Source organism: Centroberyx affinis, unplaced genomic scaffold, assembly GCF_046629955.1.
Source record: "Centroberyx affinis isolate AG114_WGS23_722 - 3 ecotype Tasmania unplaced genomic scaffold, CSIRO-AGI_Caff_v1 ptg002588l_1, whole genome shotgun sequence".
NCBI classification, from domain to species: domain Eukaryota; kingdom Metazoa; phylum Chordata; class Actinopteri; order Beryciformes; family Berycidae; genus Centroberyx; species Centroberyx affinis.
Window position 1 is genome coordinate 92,732 of NW_027280793.1, and position 23,059 is coordinate 115,790.

At 42.5% G+C, this 23,059-nt stretch overlaps 1 protein-coding gene across 2 annotated transcripts in view; it reads right to left on the minus strand.

Moving 5' to 3' along the window:
- stag1a (STAG1 cohesin complex component a) overlaps positions 1-23,059 on the minus strand; it is a 45,312-nt gene that overhangs the window by 7,234 nt on the left and 15,019 nt on the right. For both annotated transcript variants that reach the window (XM_071534605.1, XM_071534604.1), the window contains exons 2-25: positions 14,465-14,684; positions 13,697-13,817; positions 13,239-13,394; positions 12,411-12,507; positions 12,197-12,273; positions 11,639-11,843; positions 10,775-10,926; positions 10,223-10,296; positions 9,817-9,940; positions 9,457-9,555; positions 8,939-9,018; positions 8,361-8,468; positions 7,934-8,048; positions 7,606-7,723; positions 7,140-7,243; positions 6,787-6,879; positions 6,089-6,382; positions 5,089-5,159; positions 4,639-4,807; positions 3,173-3,265; positions 2,141-2,315; positions 1,321-1,460; positions 730-831; positions 272-420 (exon numbers count right to left, since the gene is read on the minus strand). In XM_071534605.1, coding sequence (XP_071390706.1) covers positions 272-420; positions 730-831; positions 1,321-1,460; positions 2,141-2,315; positions 3,173-3,265; positions 4,639-4,807; positions 5,089-5,159; positions 6,089-6,382; positions 6,787-6,879; positions 7,140-7,243; positions 7,606-7,723; positions 7,934-8,048; positions 8,361-8,468; positions 8,939-9,018; positions 9,457-9,555; positions 9,817-9,940; positions 10,223-10,296; positions 10,775-10,926; positions 11,639-11,843; positions 12,197-12,273; positions 12,411-12,507; positions 13,239-13,394; positions 13,697-13,817; positions 14,465-14,493 — 2,945 coding nt within the window. In that variant the 5' untranslated portion in view covers positions 14,494-14,684. The remainder of the gene's footprint in view (positions 1-271; positions 421-729; positions 832-1,320; positions 1,461-2,140; positions 2,316-3,172; positions 3,266-4,638; positions 4,808-5,088; positions 5,160-6,088; positions 6,383-6,786; positions 6,880-7,139; positions 7,244-7,605; positions 7,724-7,933; positions 8,049-8,360; positions 8,469-8,938; positions 9,019-9,456; positions 9,556-9,816; positions 9,941-10,222; positions 10,297-10,774; positions 10,927-11,638; positions 11,844-12,196; positions 12,274-12,410; positions 12,508-13,238; positions 13,395-13,696; positions 13,818-14,464; positions 14,685-23,059) is intronic.

A 23,059-nucleotide genomic window follows, 5' to 3' on the forward strand; every position in this document is an offset into this window, starting at 1 on the left:
TCCGAAATGTTTGTACGCATGAGTCAGAGTTTACGTTCAGGTGCGCACATTCTCCCGTCAAGTTTGTTTTTTATAGATCACAACTTTTGCGTGGGGAGTGCCGTACACCTCTTTCAGGCCCCGTTTTGTGCGTACGCAACGTTTATAAATGAGACCCCTGGTCTTGGAATTGACCTGAACTCTGCTAATCTTGCCTTGTCTTCGGCCCTGTCCGATACAGCAATGACTCCTGTTCAGCGTCCCCTGCAGATCAGAGCGTTCTGGGTCTTACTTGTGCAGCGTGGCGACGGCCTCCCTGGTCTTGATCTGGTCCAGGCCGAAGGTGAGGGCGAAGCGTCGGGCCAGCTCCTTGATGCCGCTGACGTGAGACGAGGTTCGGTCCAGGTTGGGACCCTGGTCCTGCAGCAGCTCGTTGAACAGCTGCAACACACACAGGAGACAGTTGATGAAGTGTGTGTGTGTCTGTATGTGAGCACTCATGTATCTCAAAGAATGTACTCTATTTCAAGCTGAAACACACACACAGAGAAGAGGGAGTTAAGGTTTAAAAGGTGTGTTAGTAGGTGCACAGGTGTCTCTGAATGAGTTTACTCCATTTCAAGCCACTGAAACACACACATAAGAGAGGGGGTTATGGTTTAAAGTGTGTGTGTGTGCATATGTGTCTCAGTGGTGTTATTTCAATCTAGAGAGCTGTGTATGTAACCTTTATAATAGTCTTTGTCTCACCTGCTGCAAACTGAGGATGAGTGTCTTGGCACACAGGATCTTGTCTGTCTGTCTGGTTTTACTCAGAGTCTCCTTGATGATGTCACCATAATCATTATAGTACTGAGGGAGGGAAACAAAACGGTCAAAACATGCAAGACGACATTCAGGTTATTCAATCTCATCTCATCTACAGGTTGAGTCTTTGAGGAGCTTTCCAATTGATTATTGTCATCGAAATGTATGTGAATAAAAACTTCTGTTTGTTTTGAGGTGAGATGTTTTTTTATTTTTATCAGCTCCATGGGTTTTTTTTCTTATTTTTTCTCACTTTTTCTTATTTTTTTCTTTCTATCTTACCTGCATATTAGTCATTTTTTGTTATCACTGCATTTTAATGAGATAATGAAATAAAACAAACTATACAAAGACAAATCAGTGTTTGTCAAGGTTATTGTTTTAACTCCAATTTTCATTCCAATTTTTTAAATCCAATATTTATCTCCTTTGTTATATATTTTATAATTATTACCATTTTTATGTAGAGTATGTCAAATAAAAAATATATATCAGATAAAAGATTCGGAGCTGTCAAGGGCCCCAAACAGCCACCTTCATGTAGTGTTTGAAGATGTCGGCAGCAGCAGGCATGTCCACGATGTCGTAGATGATGAGTTTGCTGAAAGCGGCCAGCAGGTTCCTCCTCTTGTGGAGAGCCTCGATCTTGTTCGCCTCGTCCTCCTCGTCTCCTTCTACAGGCAAACAGACAGAGAAACGGAGGGAAAAGGAAGAGAAGGGGAGGAAAAAACGGAATGAATGCGGCTGCTTCCCACATTTTTCCAAGTTATTCTAAGCTGATCTTGTCAATGATCAAAATGTGAGAAAAAAATGTAGGATAGAGAACAGATGTTGATGGGTGTGGGCATACATGTGTATCTCTACATATTACTGTTGTTATGTGAAAACCTCGTAACTTCAGTTGAAGGATTACATAGCCCTCTATGGGTTGACAAAATAATGATTTTTGGGCTGATGAAACCCTTTCAAAACCTGTTGGAAAAACTAAAAAATGCATGGTTGTCAAGCAAAAAACAAGGATACATTTCTTAGTTACTAAAAAAGTTGATATTTTGGGGATGTGAGGTTTTCACCAGGCAGCAGCGATAGGTCTCCCTCTCTCTACTTGTCTGTGTCTCTCTACCTGTGTATCACTCTTTGTGCACCTGTCGCCCTCTCTCTCTCTCTCACTCCTACATCCTCAAACAATGTCCTTGGATCTAAAATGGGCCATATGTCTACTTCACAAGATCCCCACATGACAAGAGGACCAATATTCTTTAATTGTCCTATTTCCCTTAACACATAGATTCCCATCAGAGTCCCTGAAACTGGAAAAAACTTTTCTCCCTCTCTCTCTCTCTCTCTCTCTCACCCATGCTCTGGCTCTCGTCATCCTGGTCGATGAAGACGTGGTCCAGGACAAAGTTGAGCAGCTCATTCTGCAGTGTCCCGTCTGGGTTGAAGACCAGCGGCTGCAGCCCCTCCCTGCCGCCAGAAACCAACTGGTGACTGAAGATCATCAGCAGGTCGCAGAGCAGCATGAACGCCTGAAAACAGGAGCACAAAATGAAAGAGTTCAAAATAAAATAAAACGTTAACTTTGATCAAAATTGTCAACTGATGTTAATTTCTCGATATTCCAAAAAAACAATAAAAAAAACACAGATTGATACATCCTATAAAATGTTACTATTTTTAAGTGAAGGGTTAATATAAGTAATAGCTTCAATGATATTCGATAGTGAGTTTTACTTCTGTGTCTGTATGTCTCAAGGCTTTAAATGTCGTTATTATCATCAAACTAACTGATCTAGTTTAAAAAAAAAAAAAATGCAAACACAGGTTTCCTACACATTCATCATTTCAAAAATCTGCTACTTTTACCAGACTTAATTTCTTGTCTATATAAGAAGATTTTAGTTGGTATTAAATATGATGGATGTTTATTGTGGCAGGGCAATATGAGTAGGCCCTGTCAGCTGAAGCTTAGTCTTCACAGTAACAAAAATCACAATATGTGAAATGACAGTGGAAAATACAGAAAATATTATGTCACAGTTCTTTCCATATTTTTCCAGACTATCTGAGCAATTTCAAAACTTTTCAAGACATTAAAATGATTGATTTCATTTTCCATACTTCTACAGACTTTCCAGAACTGTATAGGAACCCTGGAAATAGCTTTATCAATCAAGTCATCATCATATCAGACATTGTGCAGAGAGAGCAAACACCTGCTATTTTAATCTTCACTAGAAAAAACACAATTCCAAAGATCTTTTTGAGAACCAAAACCAGGTTAAACCATCAAAACGTTATAATTTCATCACCACCAGTGTCCAGCCTGCTGTTGAAGTCAGAGTGGGTGAAGGTGAGCGGGTCACATCAGGTGTGTGTGTGTTACCTGTTCTTTGACTGGTGTGTTGACGTTGGACAGACACTGCTGGCACACTGCCAGGAAAGACTTCACCACTCTCCTGAGAGCCACCAGGTCATCCTGCACACACACACACACACACACACACACACACACACACACACATAATCAGCAAAGTGCCACAAATGATCATGAATAATTAGCACTTTAATAGTAATTATTTTTAAATTGCTGGAGTGTTATGCTGGTTAAGTGCCTTGCTGGTCTCTGGATAACTGGATCGTTAAAATGATCAAACTTTAATGATTTTAATCATGAATCATTTACTGACTTAATTGAGGCAGGAGAATCAATACACTCCTGGCTCTGTCGGGGGGCGGGCTCAGAGCGGGCTCAGAGAGCAGTGTGGGACATAGAAGGCTGATCAACTAATGATGATTGATTTTTTCTTGTTTCTTTCTTGACACATTGTTAACTCAGAGGATGCTATGTGCAACACCTATTTCCAAGGTGGTCCAATGCAGTGGGGTAATACAGGATATATAGGACACTGTCTGACAGAGGCAAAGAACGGAACTAATTTTTATGTGCTTTAAATATCAAATGTCATCACTTGGGTTTAGATTTCACATCAACAAAACATGAATCCCCACAAATGCTTATAAATGATATACTATCCATTTCTGTGCCAGCAAGACGAGAGATAAACTGAAGTCTTTTTTTCATTTTAATGCTCGCAGAGTTTGTGCTCTTTGCTTTTGTAGCATTGGATCCTATAATATACTATACAGTACTACATCTTTCCACACTGCACTTCACTCGAAGTACAGTTTAGAGCCTTTTGAACCCTTGACTGTTTCAAGCATTGGGCCATCAATAGAATTTTAGAGTGGATCTTGGTTAATAATGAAGAATAATGCGATACTTTATTGATCCTCGTCAGGAAATTGTTTTGTGTTAGGTCAGAGCACAGGCTCAGCTACAGAACAGCAACCCTGGAGCTGGTAGGGATTCAGTGTTTTGCTCAAGGACACTTCAGCAGGGTGGACGGTTGCTGAGACGGGGGCTTGAACCCAGGTCCTCTGGCTGAATCGTGGTCTCATTACTCACTATACAGCCCTTCTGCCCATTTCAGTGTGAAATGTAAAAAGGGAGGTAGTTTGCCACAGCAGTGGATTAGGGGTTAAAGTGTCTTGTAAGTTTGGGGTTCGGTCCACAGCCAAGTAGCACTCAAGACTTGGGATCCGATGACTCCGCTTGGCACACAGTGTTAAAAGAGATGGATGGGGGTAAGCCACTGCGAAGAGCTGGCGTCCTGTCCTGTGGCGAAGTGGATTTGTACACCTAAGCTGCTTCCACTCCACAGAGACGGGAGATAAGCTCCTGCCCTTCTGGGCCACCTTGGCTCAGAAGAGGCATACTTAACTCTGAGCCTCCGACTAAGGATAACCCTGGGATTTGTGAAAGTACTGTCTGTGCGGTTAGTGCGGCACCTTGCTGGGAGCTCCCTCGGTGATCTTGACCAGCTGCCAGAGGATGGAGTAGTGGGAGCACTGCAGCGCCTGGACGGCTATCTGCTCCGGCATGGAGCCCTGCTCGATGCCCGCCTTCAGCAGCCGGTAGCAGTTCCCAAACAGATCCCACCGCGTCAGGTCATGGGCACTGAGGCAGGGAACAACAGGGACACACGTTAGGTTTCTCTGAGCAAGTTCAATTAAGTGCTCATCAAGTAGTTCAAACATAACATAATATATACCATTCAGTTGAAGCTTTCATCCTCTATGTAGCGAACTACAGTCCTTCTGAACCAATGTAAAGGTACCTTGAAAGGTGGTTTCATCCACATAATATTACAAACATATTTCTACCCAGGTCTGGGATTGACGAATGGACTAATGGATTGGTGGATGGACAGAAATAAAGAGGCGAAGAGAGATTCTTACTTGTGGAAGGCTGTGAGTCTCTTGAGGGTGGACAGGACATTGTAAATATCGTCGTCATCAGCCTCCTCAGCCTGCAATACAACATACGCCTGTTAGTACAGAAAGAATTCATGGACTAGCATTTCCTATTCCTACAAATAAACCATATTGTAATGAGGTGACGTCTTTCCCAGACTTTTAATCTTGCAGGGACATTTGGACCCAACAACAGTAAAAACAACGGTAAAAACATGAATCACATCTTTCATATAATAAATGGATCTAGCCTGTGTGACTAGTTAGCGGAGGCTGAAGCCAGTTTTCGTCACTGCTTACATGTTCTCACTGCAATTCTGCCTATCAGCAGTAGCGTACTGACACAAGACTCATTTCTGTCTCAGCTGGTTTGGTCCAAGATGATGTCACGGCAGGACATTTTGGGCTACTGGCCTATTTTCAGTAGATTATTTGAACTACAAATATGATCAAATGTATGGGTTCCAACTGTGGCCCTCATGTAAAATTCCTTAACTTTTTCACGACTTGCCATAACTACTACAGCACTTCCATGACCTAAAAAAGTTATTAATTCCCGGTTTGTTAATGTTGTTTTTTCTAAAGGAGTAATCAGTCTGGTTTCCACTACAGTTGGGCTAGCCGTGGGGAGAAACCACTAAAACCATTTTCTATTACAATGAATGTCTGAAACAAGTTGCAAAATACACTCTGGTACATTCCAGTAAAGTGTAAAATTCCCTGATATTCCCTGACTTCCCTAGGGATTTTACCACATTCCCTGACTAATATTACAATGGAGGTGTTTAACTCACTAACATGCACATTTAACAGCATTAGATTTGCATTGTACAGTGTATTACAGTGTATGTTGGGTCAGGTCACTTGTGTTGAGACTGAGTTTCAAAGACATGGACCCCTTACAGGCACCGTGGATCTCACACACACACATACCCTCTCTCACCAATCCCATCAAACCCCACGCCTGCCTTCCCCCCCGTCGTACCTCCTGCAGCAGCTCTTCGACGGAGTGCGTGAATCGATCGGTCATCTCGTCGATGAGCTGCGAGCGGGCGATGTCCACGCGGTTCATGATGGTGTACTCCTCGGAGCAGAGGATGCTGTAGGTTTTGCTGCAGGCCTCCAGCACGTCCGCCTCGATGTGCTTCTCCACCACCAGCCGGATCTGCTTCAGCAGGGCGTCCAGATGCTTCTCCATGCGCCCGGCGCTGTACACGTCCAGATCGAAGAACTGGGGGATCTGCAGCAGGTTGGCTACCTTCTCTGAGTCCGCCTGGTACTGTGGAGAGAGACAGAGTATACAGAGAGAAAAGAGAGTGATGGAGAGACAGACAGGTAGTGAGACAGAGGCAGAAAGAGAAAAGTGCAAAGAAATCAGTCAATAGGTAATTCTATCTGTTGGCTGATTCCTTCTGTTTCTCATTCTCAAGTGTTTGTATTTGTGTTTGTTCCATCAGTCAGTCAATCGGTCAATTACAGTTTAGGCATTTAGCCAGCGCACTTATTCAGAGTGACATACAGTCAATTGATTACACTTCTCATAGTCTATCCAAAGCTACACAACACATGTAAAACATCAATCAACAATTTAGCCAAACAAATCAATCACCCAGCTCACTCATTAAACAGTGCTGCTGGCCTCCCAGCTGCTGTGCAGCAGGCTGGAGCTCTGGGAGGTCTTACCTTGGACAGCAGCATGGGCAGGGCCATAATGAAGTGCTCCGTGAGTTTGTTCTTGTCGTCTATCTGGGTCTTCCTCTCCTTTGCCGTCAGCACCTGGACAAACAGACACAGACATTAAAGCCACATGTAGTGATCAGGAGCAAAATCAGGTAGGGAAAGAGACCGTAAAATAGAGATTTCTCTTAAGAAATCAAATAAAATGGAAAGTCTTTTCTGATAAGGTCACCTGGTTGCCCTGCCACACCTTATACTGGAGCTTATTTATAACTCAAAATGAGTGCACTAGGAGTGTTTATTTGTGATGAAGGATATGTGTGTATGTTTGTTTGTGTGTGTGTGTGTGTTTGACCTACCCGTTTGCCCGTGCCTCTGCCAACGGGTGGGTGTGCCTCCGCTGCTTGCCGTATGGTACACACCATGAGCTCTATCAGCGCACTCTCCTGTCTGTCTGACAATACTGCACACACAGAGAGAGAGAGAGAGACAGGCAGAGAGCGAAACAGAGAGAGAGAGAGAGAGACAGAGATAGACACAGATAGAGACAAAGAGAGAGCAGTGAAAGGTAAAACAGACAAAAAAGAGAGTGTCAGAGAGAGAGAAAGAGAGATTCCAACCATGGTCACCAAGATGGTTTCAAGGAACCAGATTTTATTGCATCATCTCTTCTAACTGGATTTCAAATGTGATGTGCTTGATATGGAGTAGCCTGAAGCCTTTTCATAGACTAAGAGAAAGTGAGCAAAAAATAGTGTATGTGTATGTGTGTGTGTGTGTGGGTGTATGCACGTCGGTGGATGTATAAGTGTGTGTGTGTCTTACCCTCCTCTCCCTGTACAGGCTCCTCCAGCAGTAGTTCGGTCATACACTCCCAGTCCTTCAGCAGCTCCTGAGAGCTTTCCCACAACGAGTCCACCAGGTAGGCTGCGTGCTCATGGAGCTGCGCGCGCACACACACACACACACACACACACACACACACACACACACAGAGAGTACATATGCGTGTAGGTTTTGAGGTATTGCTATAATTAGAATTGTGTGAATAATCTTGTATGTGTATGTGTGGTATTAGGTTTTTGTCATTTGTCTGCATCATGTGTAGCAGACAGGGTGTGTGTGTGTGTGTGTGTGTGTGTGTGTCTTTTACCTCACTCTCCAGGAAGAAGAGCACCAGCATGCGGATGAGGTTTCCGTTGGGACTGCTCCTCCCTCTGCGCTTAGCCAGCGCTTCTTCTGCCTGCGGGTCATGGCGACTGAACAATCTGACAGAGAGAGAGAGAGACATAGACAGAGAGAGAGAGGGGGAGAGAGAGAGAGAGAGAGAGAGAGAAAAAGAGAGAGAGAGAGAGAGAGAGAGAGAGAGAGAGAGAGAGAGAGAGAAAAAGAGAGAGAGAGAGAGAGAGAGAGGCAATCGGGGGGGGGAAATGGGGAAAGAGGAGAAGGGAATGAGAGAATGAGAAAGACAGTCAAGAGAGACATAGGAAAAGAGATGACAAAGCATGGTTATAAAACAGCGAATAAGAGTGAGAGCCATTCCATTCAACAACAGGATAGATGGAAAAAGACCAACTCACTTCCTGTGGAGGAACTCTCCAGCGGCGACAGCGACCGGCCGGTGGGCAGAGTAAACCAGGTGGTACACATTCTCACAATCTTCATTGGACAAGGCGTCTTCGCTGCCCCTGGAACAGCCAATCAGAAAGATTTACATTAGATACAAAGTTTCCTGAATAATCAATCCAATTAAGATAACAGTCTAGGCAAGATAGAGCTGAAACAAAAGTAATACCATGTTTTAATGTACCAGGGTCACATGGTGAGACCAAATTTACTGGATATGGGTCCAGGGCTGAAAAAGCTCAATAACTCCTACAGCAGACAAGAAGATTTTGAATGATACTAAAACTGCTGGACATAAATGGATTACCATAGAAAAGATGATTTGACCCATACCAATTTCAGACTGGACGATTTAGGTAAATTGATCCTGCAAAACAACCTTGGTCAAGTGTACGAGGTTAGGTGTGAATTGCTTTTTACATGGGATGAACCCAATCCACCATATATAATATTCCTGGGTTGTGTGTGTGTGTGTGTGTGTGTGTGTGTGTGTGTGTGTGTGTGCCTGAAAGAAAGTATCAGAGCTACTCACTGCAGGATGAGTGTGACCAGTCTAATGGCCTCCACAGCCACGTCGTATTCCTTATCCAGAGTCATCGATACGATACGGTCCTGTCAAAACAAATACAGGCAAACAGGGAAATTATCACCATGCTGGCCACGAATACAACAGATTTTGGAGATGTGGGGCCTCAGATTCTGTCTAACAACAGAATAAGGGCATGAAGCACCAAGATATCTAGTTAGAGGCGATGGTGGGATTGCATTAGGACTCCAAGATTATAGCTAAAATGCTAAACATTTGCTACATATTAATCATGACTATGAATCCCAATTATCAGTGATAATTATGTAATGATTTTGCATCTTCTGTCAACATCTTCACTATTCAACTGACAGTTGCTCTGAGTGAAATTAAATTAAATAAAATGTTTCAACATCTGCAATTACAATTTGAATTCCATCTCAAGTGTCACCTCAAGTGTCATCAAAGTGTCATCAAAGCAAAGTTATTATTATTATCATTATTATTATTATTCCTGGTGTTACCTTGAAGCGGTTGGTGAAGAGCTCTAGCTTGGGGAACAGTTCTCTGTTGGTGTACAGGTTCTGCAAAGCCTTCAGGCACTTCAGACGCACTTCTCCTTGCTACAAGAGAGAGAGACAGATCGAACTGAGCGAGGGGCACAAACAACCGGTGGGCTAAAGGTGTGACTTTGTGTGTTTGTGTACAAATCAGTGCATCTCCTACATTCATTTAGTAGTGGAGAGCCACCACAGCAACAAAACTGCCACCACATCTTACGAACAACAACTTGAGAACCACATCTTAAGAACTGCAAGTTGCACTAACTTAAGCTGTTATTTTATAGAGCAAACAATGATGTGCTTGTGTGTGTGTGTGCTCACCCTATCGTGCAGCGTCCAGCCCACATATTTCAGGTAGCTGTCATTAAGGAAGGCATCGCTGTACATCTTCATCCACACTCCAATCTCCTCAATACAGATGGCTCTGATCTCAGCAATCGCATCCCTGAGAAACAAGATGAGTACAATCAACATCATCATCATCATCACAGACATAGCTCTGAACTCTGCAAAAGAGAGAAGACATTTAGCATTTGGCCAAGGTACAGTGTTCCACAATTAATTATTAACATTATCATTACCATCATCTTAAAAAGGCAAACTCTGAACTCTTAACAAAAAAGAAAAACGACATTTGGCAACTGAGTATCATTATCTTACAAATAAAGAGGCAGTGATGACTCAGCAACATTACTGCATTCATTAGCAAGGTGGTATAAGAAAGTACCTGTAGCGGTGCACAAAGATACCCTTGAAGATGGAGTTCATCATGTTCTCTATCTCATCCTGGTTTTCCTGGAGCTGCACAGAGAAGAAAACGAGTTACAGTCAAACACTTCATCTCTCTCTCACACACAAACACACACACACACAAACAGCAGACTGTTTATAGAGATATTTTACAGACATTCTGATATTTAGCACAATAGAGCTGCGTAATTAGAGCTGAACTGATACGGTGATCACAACTGTTAATCGTGATTATTGATCTTTATGATTTGAGGAACCAAATAATTTTTTGCGCAATTCTGGCATCTTCTATAAACATCTTGAGTATTTTCAACTACAGTGGACATTCTAAAATAAATAATATGTATTTCAATATTGGTAATGATTATTAATTGCGGACTCTAAAAATACGATACATTATACACTATGTGGAGCAATCATTTCAGCTTCAGTCATGAAATATCTGTGTGTAGCGTTTCACACTCTTGTCCTTACAAATGCCTTCCATCAAATGATCACAGGTCAAAAGTCAAATCGCCCACTAGCCCACCTCCTTCCTCTTCTGTAGCAGCAGTTCCAGCTTCTCGTTGGCTCGTTTGCCGGCCATCTTGTTCCTCTCGGTCTCGTACTGTCTCTGGGTGTTGTCCTGGTGAATGCTCAGGTTCAGCGCCACGTTCACCAGCGCCGTCATCAGCTTCATCGCTACACAGACAGAAACACACAACGCAGATAAGACTCAGTGACAAAGACATACTCAGATGCGTGAGACTGTACCTCATGGGGGAGTTGTTTTTGATTTGACGTTTCCTCTTCCTAACTCTGTAAGAGACTCCAGCTTGTACTCAGGTCTAGATAAACTGTCCAATATCAAAAGGAATACTACTCCTAAATTCTTTCCTCCTAAAGTTTTATGATGAACTTTATCATTTTTTTTATTAACACAAAATACTCACAAACAGATCAAAACACGAGGATGCAGGAGTGGAGCAGTCGTCTCACACATTGATACAAGTTGCTTCAAATCAAGCAAAACACTGCAAGCGACAAACTGGTATTTTTATTGTTTATCTTATTGGCTATTTATCGTCTTTAAAGCCCTTTGGAACTTTTTGAAAAGGCTGTGCAAATTTACTGTCATTACCTGCCACTGTGCAGGTGTTTTAATGCACTTAACGACTGTTTTGCAAAGTACTACACAAATAAACTTACTGTCATTACTGCAAAGCACCTAATAACTGTTTTGCAAATTGCTATATAAATAAACTTCTTGTCATTACTGTAATGCGCGTAATAACCGTTTTGGAAAGTGCTGCACAAATAAACATGGTGTCATTACTTGCCAAGGAAGAAGTGTCTGTAACGCGCTTAATGAGTGTTTTGAAAAGTGCCGCATAAATAAACCTGGCGCCATTACCTGCCAGTGTGGAGGTGTGTCTGAAGGCTCGGACTTGGGAGTCAGACAGCCCGGTGAGGAGGGAGATGACCGTGTCCATCATGTACTCGTCGTAGATGATGCTGTACTGACACTGGCGGATCAGAACGCAGATGAACTCGCAGAAGTTGTAGCGGAACTTCTTCCACAGCGGCCCCGGCATGGTGAGAGGATAATCCCCGCTGTCCTGTTGACAAAAAGGTGAAGGTGAGGTGATGTGGTAGGATCTGGGTTCAAGACCATGTGTATCAATAGTATCAATAAAGCATCAGATCGTTAATTGCAATGGAGTTTCTTTGAAGAAGCAGTAGAGACATGAAAGTAGCAGAACAGGTTTGAAGCCTTTCAGTGTGAGGTAGAATACTTTCATTGTCCTCTGCATAATTACTCTTGATGAGAAGTGCGTACACTGTGCACACTGCATCTACATATCAGTGATATATTAACCTATCTAACAATTGATCTGTATCCACATGGCAATCAGTCATTCATTTCACTAGAACATTAATTACTGGCTGAATAAACCTGAATGGCAGTTACCTCGTCAAACTCCTCTGTCATCTTGCGGATGATCTCAGCATTCTGCATGTTCCTGAACATCTCAATCCTCACCGTGCCTGATCACAAAACAATAATGATAGCATCAGGATTTAGATCAGATTTAGATAAGTTATTCTTGTGAGTTTACGCATTGCGCCCAGAGCAACAAGATGATTTTGATTACATCGAGTTGTGATCGTTTTAGAAGTCTTACCTTTGCACCCCGAGCACTGGATGAAGAAATTGATGAGGTCCAGCAGAGCAATGTCTCGGTCCTGTTTGTACGATTCAATCCAATCATCCACCACAGACTGTAGACAGGAACACACACACACACAAAAGAAACATAGTTAAATCAACAGTCTCGATCTATCAAGTGTTCTTGTTGCACATCAGCATGAATCTCACAAATGCTGAATGTTTCAGAAGCAGGTATACATTTTAAATACTGTATTATTAAATATTTTTCCTGTTTCCAGGTACACCTATTATGTACAGATTTATTTACAACGGTTACAGTTTTAGTTACAACAGCAGCAGTATACCATCTTTTGAAACGTACTATATTTGCCTACAAGGGGGATATTATAGAAATATATAACTAACAAAAACGTATATATTGAGTTACAACCTCCTACACAGAAAATAAATCTGGATCCAACAACCGGAGCAGAGGTGCAAACATAAATATGGTCTGTAAGTACCAAATGGATGGGTGCCACACTCTCTCCACTAAAATAAATGTTTATTTTTATTACAGAATATTAAAAACACGACGTTTCAGCCAAGAAGGCCTTTATCAGACAACCTCAAACATATTCTAGGGAGCTGACATGAACAGAATAATGAAACAGCATAACAACATTAAAAAAAACCCAGTCGGACAGGTAGCAGCAACAGAGTGATTTATTGAATATATTTAGGAATTTTATATTTCAAAGTATGGACAATTGTGCTGAACTAGGAAAAACAGAACCAAAGGCTTTTTTCCGCTGTGGTTCATTCCATTATATTCTATTATATTCCGTCTGTGTGTACCCACCTGCATGGCGCTCTTGCCCAGTTTCACCACTTCGAACAGTGTAACGGGGTCTCCGCCCTCGCCGTTGTGCTGAGCCACGCCATTGGCTTTCCCTCGCCCTCTGGCCACGCCCACACCCTTGTCCGTCGGTGACTTCCGAGGCTTCTTATTGGATGCCTGGTGGGAGGGGGCGGGAGAAGTAAATTACATAGGAAGGAACCAGGAACCCAAAGACTCATGTGTACAATGACACACGTGTACACACATACACATACACACACACACACACACACACACACACACACACACACAGAGGGTTGTTCACACAGTGCACACACTATACACACAAAAGCAAACACACACACATACAAACACACAGAGACAGACAAAGTCTGGTTGTTAAGCAAGCTTTTTTCACTTTTTCCCTCTTTCTCAACACACACACACACACACACACACACACACACACACACTCCTACCGGGGCTTGTTTCCCAGGCCTCCCCCTCTTCTTCTTGCCTTTCACCTCTGGGTCTTCCATCTCACTCATGGCCATACTCAAGCCCACTGCGTCCGTTGCCCCAGACTCGTTGGATGAGTCCCTGAGAGAGTTGAAACACACATATCGAATCATTCAAAACGTCACCCCCTGCGCTCATTCAGCTGCAGAGTAAATGAGGGGTTTTATTCCAAAATGAGAGAAAAAGATTTTCAAAAACATGACACAATGTGGGGATGAAAATCAAATGCTATGGATTGGTAAACTCGGCCTGGCATTCCAGTCAAACTAAAGATTTTTACTAAAACAGGAACATTTTAGATGATGCAGTCGGTTACGTTTTTGAAATACTGAGCAATAAACATCAGTTTTGAAGTTTTGGAATGAAACCCTTCAGATTTAACCAACAGAGACTGTAAACATGAGTCACTCAAAGACTTTAAACCAGGGGACAGGCAAATGTTTCAACATGTGTAATCTCTCACACACATTGGCTTGCACACAATTTCCAGAACAAGGGCCTTGGAGGGCAACTTTTTAAGGAGCATCTGCTCCTAAAATTTCTCATTTCTGTCTACCGTACAAAAGAGGAGCGTGTGTAACTGGGGATTTGAGTATTTATTACTTATTTTTTAAAGCTCATGCCCCAGATTTTCTGTTTCTGCGCGCTCCTAAATGTTTCACTTTGAGACGACACGACATGTGCCACTGAGAAAATGTCACCCAGAAGCGCAGATAATCCATACTCACTGCAGGACCGGGAGCTCCGAGGTGATCATCCTGATCGGCGAGGGTGGCGGCGAGGTGTGCAAGTGTGTGTGTATGTGTGTCTTCAGGACTGAGGGTGCGTGTGAGGTCCGACGGCAGAGGCACAGGACGGCAGCTCTGATGGGGTAAGGTCTCTAGGGGCAGAGAGGAGACGCTCCAGGACTGACTGCACTCAACGCTGGCACTCAAAACTCTGCAGCCCCTGGACAAGAACAGAGAGAAACACAAAGAATGCATGATAAATACACACATTTTAAAAAAAGTAAGCTAGGAACAACCAGTAATTATAAGTGGTTAATTTCTCACACAAAAGCTCTGATGCAGCTATTCCTTGTGCAATAGTTAGTGGGTATAGACACTTAAGCAGATACCGTGTTTAAATGACTTTGTATGAAGTGAGTGCCTCAAATCACAAATGTTTTGTTAAATTAAGCCGTAACAAACAACTGCTCAACATGTCTCCAACGTTTATCTCACAGCTCACAGTTTGCATGAAGTCTGAAGACTCAGTGTCCAAAGATGGGAAGATGTTTACAATCAGAAAATGTCAATCAAAGCAGAGAGAGACAGTTCAATCTTTCACTCAGGAGGAACAGAACAGACTGTTCAGAGGGGGGAAACGGGGAGAGGAAGACACCAACTGGCCACTTTGAGAACTACAACAGCAAAATATTGTGGGACACATGTTCGGTGGATTTGCTCACAGGAGTGTGTCAAATAATTTCACTGAAACCCCTGGGACTTGTTAAAAAAAATATCACACTCCATCAAAATTGGGAAACTTCCTTTACTGAATTAAGAGCAAAATCAACTCAAAACTTCTAAGTGAATTTGTGCCATAACCACAATTTTAAAGTTGGAGAAAGTAGGGAGATGCAGAAGGGAGAAAAGAGCTATGATTCAATCAAATTCTTGCCCTTAGGTAAAACAGCCATTGTTTGAGAAAGTTTGGAGGTAAATATGATTTCCAGTAATATATGGTTCAAGTAGTGGAAAATCCCTGGAGCCAAAGATGATGCAGACGTAACTAAACAATCCCATGGTGCCTTTCAGCCAGAGCTCAGCCTGTGGCTAAATGCTCATTAAGATGACTGGCAGCTAAGTTAATTAAAACATTGGTTGACTACCTGTTCATATGCTAATGAGAGCCAACAGCCGAGTCAGCGCAGTACCGCAATCAACCACCAGAGGCAGTATGATCCACAAAGTCCTCTGCCCTAAGTCTATCTCCAAACTGCTTAATTGGATTTTAACAGGGGAAAGTGGGCTTAGAAAAATAACCTAACCCCTAATTAACTCAGGGCTGACTTTCACTTCAGTTTTGTTTACGTACAAAGTGTTTTAGGGGTGTATTTTCCCTGGAGTGTGCATGAGTGTGTACGTGTGTGTTTGAAACTAGGTCTGGGCAACAGTAGGGGGCAGGCTAAGAGAGTGTGTATTTAAATACTCTCTTCCACACAGTGTTTGTACTGAGGAATAGCACTGGCAAGGAGAGCCCTCTGTTTCACCACACTACACACACACAGACAGCACAATCACCTCTGTCTGGCTCAGTGCTCTCAGACAGCCGGCATCTGAACAAACTGCGAGACGGTGAGAAAGAGACTCCACATGATAGAAGATTTCAGTCAATACAGGCATGAAGCGTATTTGCAAAAGTAGTAATCGGGTATGGGGTTAGTTTGTTCTAATACTTTTTAATAAAATTAGTAGTTGGTCACTTCCAAACTCAAGTGAAACTTCAAAGTCGGAGCCCACAGAGGCCAGCTGGTGCTCATGGCTGCCATTTGACCTGCACACTCCCGTCCACATCAGCTACAGATCGATGCAAGCACTTGATATTCCCACAGCACTGATATAAGACCCCAAAAAGGATAACAAGGCCCGATTCTGCTGACAGGGCTGCACAGATAGATGTAGTGTAAATAATCCTGGTCGTGCAGGGAACTGAATATAGATGGAGTTTGGATGGACAGTGCAAAAAGGGCAGGAAGCCATGGCATGATAACACAAAAAGATTTTTTTTAAAAATCCTCCTGCAAACCTTTTTTATTTTAGTCTTTTTAAAAAAAAAAAAAAAATCCAGAGTTAGTTGTCTGCGCACGTAGGCTCTTAAGTGGAAACCTCCTAATAAGACAGAGTGGGAATGTAATATGCAAAAACTGACAACCCGGGAAATAAACCCAGAAAAATAAACACAGCCTAAACAATCCTAACCCAATTCCCCTCATCTGGGGAGCTGAATTTAGATACTGGGATGTGATTAGAACAACACAAAAGTACAGCAATATGAATGTTGTAAACACCTTAAACCCTGGGAAACTACCCCTGGGGGAAAAAAGGAAAAACAAATCCCTGGTAAATAGTAATAATAATAATAATTTTAGTGGAAATGTTGATTTAACAGTACCAAGAGTGCATACATTTTTAGCATAGGTGGCCTGAGAGGAAATCATAGTCTTAACACTGGCTGTGTTGTAGCATACACAATCTGCCCGTTGAGCCACACAGGGCCACAAATTTAGTACATAGTACATCCTCGGGGACAATAAAGTTAGTACATCCTCGGGGACAATAAAGTTGAAGTTGAAATTGAAGATAACCTGGAAATTTGGATTTGGATACAGGGGTGTGAACACGAAACAGCAGGAAACAAATGGGGGCAACGACAGAAATAGGAAATGCCTAAAGGACTGAATGGAAATGCAAAACAAAACAAAAAACAGAAGGGAAACAAACACTTAAAAAATCACATCCATGGTAAATGTAGCCTAAAAATCATCCCCGCTGCGTCGAATTGGGAACTGAATGAAGACAGTTAACCTGGCTGTGATTGACAGGGCAAAGGACAGCGATGCTGGTGTTATTACATAATCACCTCGTTTAATCGTGTCTAATCATCCAGAGCGGTTTTAGTTTGCACAATTAATGAATCACACTGAAACAATTCACATAATTGAGAATGTCTGCAGTAGCTAAAAATAGTCAAGACGTTGACAGAAGATGCCAGAAATACGCCAATCAAATGATTTCATTCCTCAAATCATCAGACTAAGAATGAATTATAGCCATCGCCGTGCAGCCGTATGTGACTGACAGGGCAAAGGACAGAGGAGGCGGGACTGGCCTTATTATGTAATTTAACCCCCGCCCCACCCGCTAACGCTCCCCACCCGCTGCTAAAGATGTCCCCCGCCTCGCCGTCCCATCATCCCTCCGTTCTTCACGGATCATTATATCTCAGCTGCTGGCTGCAGTGCACTTTCACTTTCCTCGTTTTCCCATCATCCCCCTCTGTCCCACTCATCATCCAGTTATCCGCCTCTCTCTCTCTCTCCAAAGGGACTTAATTTGAATCAATGATTGTGTCTTATGTGTTTCTTCGCTCCAGTGCTACAGAGGGAGAGAGAGGGGGGGTGAGAGAGAGAGAGAGAGAGAGAGAGAGAGAGAGAGAGAGAGAGAGAGAGAGAGAGAGAGAGAGAGAGAGAGGAGGGTGTGTGTGTGTGTGTGTGTGTGTGTGTGTGTGTGTAAAAGCTGGGTGTCTGCCTGACCCATTATCGACCTACAACTAAATAATCCTCAATGAACAGCAGCTTTCCTCATTTTTTTCTACACACTGGCATCCTCTCTCTCTCTCTCTCATTCTCACACACACACACACACACACACACACACACACACACACACACACACACACACAGACAGACAGACAGACACACACACACACACACACACACACACAGAGAGAGAGCATAGCAGCTTCGACAGGAGGCTATGAATAATTTGCAGTATGTCTCCTGAACTATTCCTCAATTCTGGAGGATAAGAGAGAAGCTGCCTACTGTATTCACTTTGCACCTCTCTCTTGCTCTCTCTCTCTCTCACATACACACACACATCTGCTCTCACACACACACACACACACACACACACACACACACACACACACACACTGAGCTTATTTCTGGAAGTAGAATCGCAGTGAGTTGTAAGTGAAGGCCAGTGGCTGGTTGGAGGGCAGCAGATTTGTTTGCTTCTCTGCTCCCAACATTTCAAAACACTCACCCTGACATTCCAGGTGGTGCGACGGAATGTGTGTGTGTGTGTGTGTGTGTGTGTGTGTGTGTGTGTGTGTGTGTGTGTGTGTGTGTGTGTGTGTGTGTGTGTGTGTGTGTGTGCGCGTGTGTAAGCATATCCTGTCTCAGAAGGTGTCAAACAGGATCAAGAGAGATTATTTTCCATCTGTACTGTAATAAAATTGTTAGGAAACTTTACCTGGGTTTACATGGAGTCTAATATTCCCTTAGTAATCCATATACGAGCCCAATCAGAATAAAACGTCTCATGTAAAAACCTTTAAACGGAAAAGCCTGGCCAACTGAAATTTCGTTGACTGAAAATCTGTTCCAAAGGAGAGCATTAGCAGCGAATAGGCATATAAACTCGCACAATGACTTTCTTTGGTTGGAATACATAATATTCTGCACATGTTCATCCACTTTGAGAAAAGTGATGTCAACAAGTTTCTGTGAATTGGTAAAACATGGCTGGTGCGAAAACTGGCAATGCAGCTTTCTTGTTGGAAACGTTTAAAGATTTAAGATTGGTTGAAAACCTTGATGGATGACTGGCCCAAAACAATGACTTACACACTTTTTTTTTGGCATGCGTGGTTGAATAATTCTGCGTAATGATTGGTGGAAGAATATCCTGTATCTGCTGAGACTGCTGCTTAATTCTAAAGAAGAGCAAAAACGCAAATATTATGCATATCAGACGATGCATGCTCATCTTGCTAGGTGGGATTACTCAACTACACACGTCAACAACGTTTTATTCCGATTACATGTAACACCTTATCAAATCACTTTTTGTGTTCTTGAAAACAGTTCATTTTGGAAACTTCTGTCATAAGAAATTCATTCAGAATGATAAGATATTCTGAGTGTAACTGTAGCCCCTCATTCCCAAACACACACACAAACAAACACACCCGAGGGCAGGCAGTGCAGTTATGAGTGCTGCTTCAGAGACACTAAAACAAATCCTCATGTTTACCATCTGTGGTCTGCCGAGTCACTTCAGTCTGTGTGTGTCTACTTAAAGAGAGAGAGCGAGAGATAGAGAGAGACAACGAGCGAGCATCCGAGAACCACTTAACATGCATGACATGTTCTCCGGGAGGCAGGCCGGCGTTGCTATAGCAACTGGTGTGGGTCATAAGCCCGGCGGTGACGGCATATTTGATTGGCTGAGTGCAGACAGGAGGGACCATACTGAGGGCGGAGAGCAGAACAGAACGGGACCGGTTATAGATCCAATCAGGCCTCCATGGAGGCTGACAGGCTTTGCCCCCTTAAAAAGCCAATTACACTAAACAGCACGGCGCTGAATGTAGGGCCGAGCATTATCGCTGCAGTGATAGTCCTGATTGTTTCACTAGATTGTTATGATCACAATTATTCAATTGCTAACCTTGGTGATTTGAGGGAAAAAATATATTTCACTGCACTTTTTATTATGTGATACTTTACTGATTGCCATAGTAGGGCTGCGTAATTAGTAAAAAAAGAAAGAAAAAAGAAAAGATTCGCCATATGAACTACTTCAATTTCCAAACTGTAAGACGCTGCAATAATTTTTATGGTGGGTGCTCAAAATTAACTCCTAAACATGGCTTTCTGGCACTGAGCCCAATTAAATTAAAACGCACAAACATCTAACAAAAAAAAACTTTAATTTCTATTCAAACAGAGAAAATCGTTTTTGAAAATGTTGTTTGCTGAAAAATCTAAAATATTGAAAAATCTGTCTGTATACTGTATTGCAATTTATATCGCAATTGCAATTTTTTGCAAAGTAGCCTAATCGTAATGTGATTATTTGTCAGTATCGTGCAGCCCTGTCCACTCGCCCCCCTCCACAGAGAGGTCAGAGAGTGAACAGTCAGCTACACATTCAGTGCCTTGCTCAGAGACACTTCAGCACGGCGGCTGCCTGCAGACATGGGGGCTTGAACCTGCACCCTCTGGCTGAAGGAGAGTCGCCCTACTCAACTTGCCACCCTGCTGCTCCCAGCACCCTTCTCATTGCATCTTATATCAACATTTTTTCTATTTTCAACTACAGCAGACTGAAAGTAAATGTTTCAATGTTGCCAATATTCCAGTTTTCTATAATAACGAATGATGTAGACATTAATTACGATGAATTGTGCAGCCCTAACCGAATGTACAGTATATCAGGAACGCTTTCCTAATATTGAGTTGTGCCTCCTTTTATAACAATCCATGCCTCAACTGTTTCAAGGCTTAAAAGCCCCACAAGGACTGAAGAGGATTTAAAAGGTGAAAACAATAAGGTGATCATCGCTTTCAATGGATTCACCTGCTCAGTCTGTTTCATGGAAAGAGCTGGTGTTGCTAATAATATGTACAGTCAGTGTACACACACACACACACACAAAAGCACACACACACACAATCCTGCCGCTGTGGTCCCTGTTGGCTGATTCTTCCAACAACTATAACCTGTAATGCATCTGCTATAATTGGCCATTATCTCCAGAGACAGAGTGTAGTAAGCCCATGTTTTCAACACTGTGGGCTAGAAACGGCGCCTTCGAGACACAGAAACATAAGACTGGATTCACCACCAACAGCATCAGCATTACAAACATAAGGAGAGAAAGAGAAAAGACTTAGAAAAAGGACGGCAGCTCAGATACATGTTCTATATACTGCAATCAATAAAGATCCAGGCTCACTTGCTATTTCAGTCTCAATTCACTTAATCTAATGGCTAAGCTATGATAGTTCAGGATATGAGGTAGTGGTCTTATACTGGTGAGTGGGTAAAGCTGAGTACTAACACTGGCAGGGTTCATTTCCCACTGGGGAATATACTAATACTTATACTATACTAAGAACATATGAATTTATGATACTGTATTGATGTGATTAGGACGACAGAAAAAAGGTGAAAAGTAGAAAACCAAAATCTCCCAACAATTGAATAGGAGGGACGTTTTAAAAGAATGAAATCTTAGGGAACCCTGAAAAAAAAACAATCACATCCCTGTATAATTTCTTGCCCAACTGCATGGAAATGACATGTAAGATTGGAAATACAAATAACAGAAGACAATGTGAAAGAGAAGGATGTAGCCTCATGCTGCAAAGTCCATTAAGTTGTATTAATATGATTCATGTTGCGCTTCGCCGGAGTCTACAGGCCGAGGGAACAAAGCTGGCTTGTGGTCTATTTTAGAAGCATTTATCAAGCAGTAATAGGCTGTTTGCGGGTCAATTGCTTTACTGTCAAGTTAATGAAGCTACAATACATAATTGGACAGTTTTAACAGTGTTTGTGTCGCCTCAGGTGGAGAGCTGGTCTGAAGTCAGCAGGGCTTCAAAGGCAGCTGCTGGTGAAAGCATGAAGGGGTTCAAACCCCAGAAGAGGACAGAGTGTCAGGGTTTCATTTCTACATTTTCTCATCTACTTCCTTACAGATGCAGGAAAGCACACATAACCAACTAAACAAATGTATGCATTCATACCCACTGAGCAGGGATATGCAGTGCTACCATTTTAGCACTCACAAAACCCAGAACTGAAAAAGGAGAAAAAATGCATTTTGTGATTCAGCCTTACTTATTTTCACAGGTCATTTCATTTCTGTGCTGCTGAATGTTTTCAAAATTGCACACATGCTACTTGGAACAAAATATCACCAGACAGCCCCTGCTTGGCTTAGTGAAAAATATGCTTTCTTCAATCACAATGAAAAGTGATTTCCTGAAATCAAATGGAATTTATTGATCCAAAGCTACGGAGACAGATTAGAAAAGACTAACTAGAAAAATGTGCATTTTCAGGGTAAGACGTGTGGGTTCTCTCACAAGACAGAAAGAAGTATTGCTCCAGCCACGGCTTCTATTGCCTCAAGAGCCAACAAGATAGCTAATAATTATGTGAAAATAACAATTTATGGTTCTGCCTTGCCCCGTTTCAGCCCAAATTGTCCCAGAGCGCTCCCCTGGCAGCGGCTCCCACAGCCCCGGAGGGAGGCTGGGAGATGCAGGACAGAGAGGAGACCAGAGGGCTTTTTGATGGGTTCCCACATGACAAGAGTGTTACTATCTGCTTTAATGAGCTGGTGTCACAGGGAGACACTATATTTAGTCGGTGTGGGTCCTGCGCAGAAAAGGCTTGACTTCCTCCAGCTATAGACTTTTGTTTGTATGCACGTTTGCATGAGAGTAAATGTGTTTGACACAAAGCGATTGTAATCAGTGAGGGAAATTAACCCCAGTCACCAGCCGACTCCTGGTAAATCTTTTGTTGTGGCTGATAAGTTTGCACACTCCTCCAGTCACTTTGGGAGGTAACCAATCATTGCTCAGAGGCCCTTTTGTTTTCTAAGAATCTAATTTAGTTGGCTGGTAAAATAGTGAAAATAATTCAGGGGCTTACCAGACACTGTGGATTGTAGCCAAAAAAAGTTAGGTTTCTGCTGAGCAGTGTTTCATGTATAAACTAAAGAATTTGCAAAGTAATTTAAGTTTTACTCTAAAT